The sequence below is a fragment of the Triticum aestivum genome, chromosome 4A (assembly GCF_018294505.1).
Source record: "Triticum aestivum cultivar Chinese Spring chromosome 4A, IWGSC CS RefSeq v2.1, whole genome shotgun sequence".
Classification (NCBI taxonomy): domain Eukaryota; kingdom Viridiplantae; phylum Streptophyta; class Magnoliopsida; order Poales; family Poaceae; genus Triticum; species Triticum aestivum.
This window is the reverse complement of record NC_057803.1, coordinates 694,701,840-694,708,909: the sequence shown is the minus strand read 5'-3', so window position 1 is coordinate 694,708,909 and position 7,070 is coordinate 694,701,840. Positions and strand designations below refer to the sequence as shown.

The following is a 7,070-nucleotide window of genomic DNA, read 5'->3' as shown; positions in this document are numbered from 1 at the left end:
GTATAATTGGCACCCGTAAATAGAAGGCGTAGCATCGATTCATAAGTTGTTGCTGTAGTGTAGAGTGCATATCCATATGTCTGGGAGTGGTTCAATATGGGATATATAGGGCTGCAGTCTTTAAATGGTTAAGTTTTACAGGAGTATATATATGGTGCAGACCTGCAGTTTTGCAGGATTTTGTACTAGTTCAAAGAATATTGCCCCTTAATCTACATCTATCACGCAACAAAGAAAAATTAATTCCCTGATTACAGCAGAAAAACCTGTGGAAACTATTCAGCAAAAGGTCCTTGTGCGATTGGGGTCCTGCATAGCAAAAGCCTTACATGTATATATAAGAAGAATTATCCAACAGACATCTTTATTTAGACAAAAAGCTAAACAAGACACACGACTTAACACATATTCTGTGTCCTCCTCACCCAGCCAGATTAATATGGAGCTCCCATTCTATTGCTTGTGGCACGGACATTGTCTCCTTCAAGAAATCTGCTTATTCTTCATCTGTCTTCCTTGTGAAGCTTGCCCACTTCACAACCACATATACATAGATTCTGTCAAACAGCTCATCAAAGAGTTGAAAATAAGCAATCCTCCATGTCTTCTTGAACAGGAACGTGCAAAACACACTCCAGAGCCCCGCTACAAGTCCCAGCACAAGACCAAAATAGAAGGTCAGTGGCTCAAATTCCCGATTGCTGCTTCCAAGATGACCATGAAAAACCGTACCATTTCCTGAACAATTCTTCTGAAGAGGAGGCCCACAAAGTCCGTTGTTTCCAATGTACATAAGTGCTGGGTTGTCGGCACTAAGGGTGTCAAGTTGGTGGCCTGATGGTACCCTTCCAGACAAACTATTATAAGACATGTTCAAATAGCTAAGAGATGTCAAACTTGACAAGCTTGATGGGATTTCACCGGAAAGCTTGTTCTGAGAGAGGTCAAGAGACTCTAATGACCGTAGGTCGCCAATCTTGCTAGGAATGTTTCCACTCAGGTGGTTTGATGACAGATTGAGATTTATCAATGCATCAAGGGAAGTGATATCCATGGGAATTTCACCACTCAAGGAGTTGCCTGATAAATCAATGCTCACAAAATATGCCAGGGTGCCACCATATCTAAGCTCTTGCCCTTTTGTGATTATTGACAAGAGCGCTCCAAATTGACCTGTTACAGTTACTGAACCCAAATCAGATGGACCAATATCTGTACCAGATATAGGCATGAAGCCCTTCCGGGTCATACCTGTTAGGTTTGACAGATGCAAAGGTATAACACCGGATATGTTATTTCCTGATAGATCCAAATATTGAAGATAACTGAGAGCCGTTATTTCAACTGGAATAGTCCCAGAAAACGTGTTGTGACTTAGTCGCACAAACCGTAATCTTCTGAGCTCTCCTATCCATGTTGGTATCCTTCCATAGAACTTATTCCATGCAAGATCAAGAAACTCGAGACTCTTTCCATTGTGCAGAAATGTTGGGAATGTATCTGATAAACTATTGTTGCTTAATAGTAGGTATGATATGGATATGTTCTCAAAGCACTGAGGAATTCCACCCTCCAAAAGATTGCTTGATAAATCTAGATCTCCCAGCATTTGTAGTTTACACATAGATTCTGGAATGCTACCACCAATTTGATTTGAATACATGAGCAATGTTTGCAGTTCCACAGCTTCAAGATTTGATGGCAGTGTTCCTGAAAAGGAATTGTTGGAGATGTCGAACACGGTGATATTTCCTGGGAACGGTGGTATTGGCCCTGTAAGCCGGTTTGAACTGAGGTAGAGTTCTTCAAACGCCATGTCATCTAGATGTGCTGGCAAGTTTCCACTAATTTGGTTGTCAGACATGTCGAGGTATGTGACTCGTGAAAATGTAGACCAAAACCAATCAGGAATCTTGTCCACTAGAGCTGTGCTGGAAATGTCAAGTTTAGTAATTTCTTGTTGCCACTGAAGCCAGGCAGGAAACAGAGGACCCATTCGGCAAGATGAAAACAGCGCAGACTCCAGCCTGAAGGGAGGAAGCCAATCGGAATCTACTTCAATCTTCAAACTATTGGAAGACAGGTCTATGTTCTTTAAACCTTTTAGACCTGCAAAATGTGTTTCCGTGATCACACCACTAAAGTTGTTCTTGCTTAGGACCAAAGAAGTCAGATCACTAAGGGCACCAATTTCAGAAGGCACAATACCACTGAAGTTGTTGTTGCTTAGATCCAAAGAAGATAGATTGATCAGGGAACCAATTTCAGAGGGTACACTTCCACTGAAGCGGTTGTTCGAAAGGTCAAGGGCAGTTAAAAATGTCAAATTCCCAATGCCTGGTGGTACACTCCCCGTGAGGTTGTTATTGGAGAGTTCAAGTCTCCTCAAGCTGCTGAATGTACCTATCAAATTTGGCAATGTTCCCGTGAAACTGTTGTAGCTGAAATCTAGCTCTTGCAAAGATTCCCATGCGCATTCTGGCAAACCCCCCATCATGACTGCTATATCTCCATTTATTTCATTATTGCTGAAGTCTAGAATGTTCAGACTGCAAAGATTCTTCAGGTTTCCTGTCATCATCAAGTACTTGTTCCAATTTGTTGACACGTCAAGGACTTGAAGGGATGTCATGTTTCCTAGTGCGTCGGGAAATTGGCCGGATAATCTGTTGGCCTGAAGATTGAGGTACTTGAGGCTTGTGGCTTTCCAAAACCAACTAGTTGCAATTGAGTGGTCAAAAGTGTTCCAGGAAAGATCAAGCTTTTCAAGTCTTGTGAGATTGAGGTACGGAAGCGATTGATTTGTGCTCTGAAGCGAACAACCACTAAGACTGATAACCCTTAGAGACGGGATCATGTTCAGCATATGAGGCCAGTCATGTATCCCCGAGAGATTTATCCCTCCGATGCTAACGTGCTGTAGCAAACGAAGGTTTGTTAACCAGGTGATGTCATCAGAGTACATCTGAGAGCGACTACCAGCCTGGCCGATGGACAGATACTGCATCTTGGACAGGTTACCAAGCTGTGGAGGCACCCTACCGGTAAACATCGTTAAGCCGGTGAGGTTGAGGTATCTCAGGTTCCTCATCTGGCCCAGGAACTCTGGAAAGCTGCCGTTTGGCCCAAACAAGCAGTTCATGCTGAGGTCCAGGTGCTCTAGATGCTCCAAGGAAAGCAAAGAGTGGCTTACTTCACCGAGCAGACTGTTACCGTCACATGGATCCTTGAACACGTTCGGGCTTGGAGTGCGGAGGCGAAGCCCGATGATATGACCGGTCTGGTTGCTGCAGTTGACGCCTCTCCACCGGCAGCAGTCCTGGCCGCGCCACGAGGCAAGGAGGCCGGCGGGGTCACTTGTGATGCCCTCTTTGAAGGAGAGCAAGGCAGTCCTCTCGGCGGCGATGCAACTGCCACCGTGGAAGCTTGGGGGTTGTGGCGCATCACCCGTGAAGAACGAAGTGGCGTTTATGATGGTCAGGAGGAGGAGGACGGCTGTGTGATGCATGCTGGAAGAAGAGCAATACCTTCCAGAGGATGCTTTGTGGAGAACTGCCGAACTGGAGATGTCTGGCCTACGGTCATGTACCGTTCATTCGGGTCTGGTTGGTGCCAGTTGACGAAGAGGCCATGACCTAGTCACCAAAGGCCACTGAATATTGGGAAAGCAGAGTGGGGCGAAGAGACCATGACCCAGTCACCAAAGGTGACGTTGATTGAATGGACCGGTGCAATTGCAACAACGCACTGCTGCCTAGTGTGAACTCTTCCTAGTGGTCGTCTTTCTTGTCTAGTGTGAACTCTGAGAATCTCGAGGTCGAAAAGGAGAAAGAAAGCAATGGATGTATTGATGTATTTTCTATGTATACACTAGCACACGTGCCCGTGCGTTGCAACGGGATAATAAAATTACATACCTCTAGCTCAATATAAGAATTGATCAACACCCCCCACATGTCTGTATTCTCTAGTTCAACATGGCACCCTTTAATTAGAGCCAAACAATTCTTTTTTATTGGCACGTTCCCATAATTTGTTTCAATTATAATTAACCAGCATATTATCTTTTACTGGCACATGGAAGCTACCACTGTCAATAATTTATGGTGTCCCTTATTCTGAACAAGCCGACTTCGCTCGATGCGCGTATGGGAGTGATCGAACTCACGACCTCAAAGACCTGACCACATGTTGCTAGCCACTCAAACAAACGTGTTTTGCTAACCAATGGTCAGCGTGAATATTAAAGAATAAACTGATAACTATGAAATGCCAAATATACTTGGCAACGTGAACACTTTTTTTTTAGACCCACAAAAAAAAAACGTGAACAGTTTTCCAAATCATGCTTTTTTTTAAAAAATTCCACACATTAAAAAAACGAACAAAAAATTTGAACGGAACATTTGTTGATATTCACAAACATTTCTTAAAAGCATGATTGATTTATAAAATACAATTTTTTTTGAAGTTGTGAATTTTTTTTTGGAAATGGGAACATGTTTTAAACATATAGAAGAAATATAGGAAATGTGTCTTTTGGTGCAAAAGTTATTTTCATTTTTTAAACATATCACTAAAACAAGAATATTTTTCAAATTTGTAACATTTATTAAATATTGAACAAATTTGGAAACCCCAAAAAAATTCAAAAAATGGGAATAAATTTTTAAATACTGAAAAAATTGGAATGACAAAATTTTAAAATTTTAAACATTTCTTAAATAGGAACGCAATTTCGGAATTCAGAACATGAACTACCAGATATACTTGGCAACGTGAACAATTTTCTATATTATGAACAGTTTTTTGAAAATTCCATACATTTTTGGACAAAGCAAGAACAAAAAATTTGAACAGAACATTCCTGAATTCTCATACATTTCTTAAAAACATGAACCTTCTTATAAAAATACGAACACTTTTTAAGTTGTGAACAATTTTTGAAAATGGGAACATGTTTTATACATGCAGTAGAATTTTGGAAAATGCATTTCTTTAATGCAAACATTCTTTTCGATTTTTAAACATACAGCAGAAACAAGAATTTTTCAAATTTGGAACATTTTTCAAGTGCATTTTTATAAATCTTGATTTTTTTTAAATACAGATTTTTTTTAAAACGGGAATATTTTTTACATTTAAAAAAAATTGGCACAACAAAAAACATCTAAACATTTTTAGAATAGGAACACATTTTTGTAATTCATAACTTTTTACGAAATTTTGAATAAAAATTGAAATTGCGAACATTTTCTTAAAATTGTGAATTTCAGAAAAAGGTAAAAAATAGATTTGAAATAGGAAAAAAAATAAAACAGGAAATAAAAAGAGAAAGAAACAGAAAAAGGAAATTTGAAACAGAGCATAAACAAAAATTGGCCGCCGATTCTTGGGCACCCTGTGCGTAGCTGAACCTGTTTGCTACATTGTGCGGGAAATAGGATGTTTTTTTATTCCTGCGTCTGCGGGAAAAAATGGGCTGACTTTACTGGGCCATAGGGCGCGCGGCCCACGCACAAAATTCTGCACAAATCGCTTTTCCTTTGCTAACAGATGGACGTACAAAGGTTTAGGACCACCTCAGATAGAAAGGGTTGCTCCCCAAGTACAAGAGAAGAGATCAAAAATAAGTTACATGTGCAGAATGAGTCCCTAAGTGAGAGATATCTGGGGATGCCCACCGAGGTAGGACACTCTAAGAATGGCACCTTTAAATATTTGCGTGATAGGGTGTGGGAGAAGATTAAAGGATGGATGTAGAAACTTTTGTCTGCAGCAGGCAAGGAGGTGTTGATCAAATCAGTTGCCCAAGCAATCCCGATATTTTCCATGTCATGTTTCAGACTCCCTAGAGGACTATGTGACAGTATTACTTCAATCATAAGACAGTTTTGGTGGGGCAACAAGCGAGGGAAGCGGAAGCCAGCCTGGGTCGCATGGGATATTATGGTCACACCAAAATACATGGGAGGACTTGGTTTTCGAGACTTGGAGCTTTTTAGTCTAGCTCTTCTTGCTAGGCAAGCATGGAGGATACAAAATGATACAAAATCATTGAGTGCACGAATACTAAAGTCCATATACCATCCAGATTGTTCTTTGCTTGATGCGGAGTTGGGAACGCACCCCTCGCAAATTTGGAGGGCTATCCTAGATGGAAGGGATATTATGTCGCAGGGCATCATACGGAGAATTGGTCATGGTGAATCTACTAACATTTGGACTGACAATTGGATTCCGAGGCAAAGCTACAAAAGGACGATTACATCATTGGTCCAGTCGCCACCACAACAGGTGTCGGAGCTTATTGAAACAACTATTGCGACGTGGCAGGTGGAGTTGATAAGATCGGTTTTCACACCCATGGATGCCGAAGCAATACTACAGATCCCACTATGCATGCGTCAGATTGATGACTTCTGGGCCTGGGGTGAGGAGCCGAGGGGGAACTTCTCAGTAAGCTCTGCATATCGTATGCTTGTCCATACGAAGTTTGATCGGGAGGCTTGGTTAGAAGGGAGAGAAGAATCATCAACAGCTCAAGGGGAAAACAGTGAATGGAAATCAGTTTGGAAGCTGCACGTCCTGTCCAAGATCAAAGTGTTCTTATGGCGGTTGGCCAAACATTCTATTCCATCGGGTGAGCTACTGCTAAGGCGCAATATGGCAACCACGGCGGCCTGTCATCTCTGTGGAGTTCGTGATACTTGGAGGCACGCCTTGCTGGATTGCCCGGTCTCAACGAGTACTTGGGCACTATCATCGGATGTGATCCTTGATCAGCTAAGCATGAACCAACAGGAGTGTGCGAAGAAATGCTTGTTCAAGTTACAGGAGGCGTTACCCACTGAAGAATTCGTCAGGGCAGCCGTGTCACTTTGGGCAATATGGGGAGCACGAAGGAAAGCTATCCATGAAGACATCCATAAGAGTCCACACTCAATCCATAGTTTTATCAATTCCTACTTGCAGGATATATAGGTGCTATCACCAGAGAAAGCTTCGAGGGGGAATGCCACTATTCGCCCCACTGGATGGTTAAAACCACATGCAAACCACTCCAAGAT

The 7,070-nt window shown here is 41.9% G+C and overlaps 1 protein-coding gene across 1 annotated transcript; it reads right to left on the bottom strand.

Moving 5' to 3' along the window:
• Positions 1-248: 248 nt before the first annotated feature.
• On the bottom strand, positions 249-3,987 carry LOC123088196 (receptor-like protein EIX2). Its single transcript, XM_044510388.1, has one exon. The coding sequence runs from the start codon at positions 3,506-3,508 to the stop codon at positions 497-499; it is 3,012 nt and encodes a 1,003-aa protein (XP_044366323.1). The 5' UTR covers positions 3,509-3,987; the 3' UTR covers positions 249-496.
• Positions 3,988-7,070: the final 3,083 nt, after the last annotated feature.

Coding starts and splice junctions, on each gene's coding strand:
- LOC123088196 (XM_044510388.1), bottom strand. CDS start 3,508: ATGCATCACACAGCCGTCCTCCTCCTCCTGACCATCATAAACGCCACT.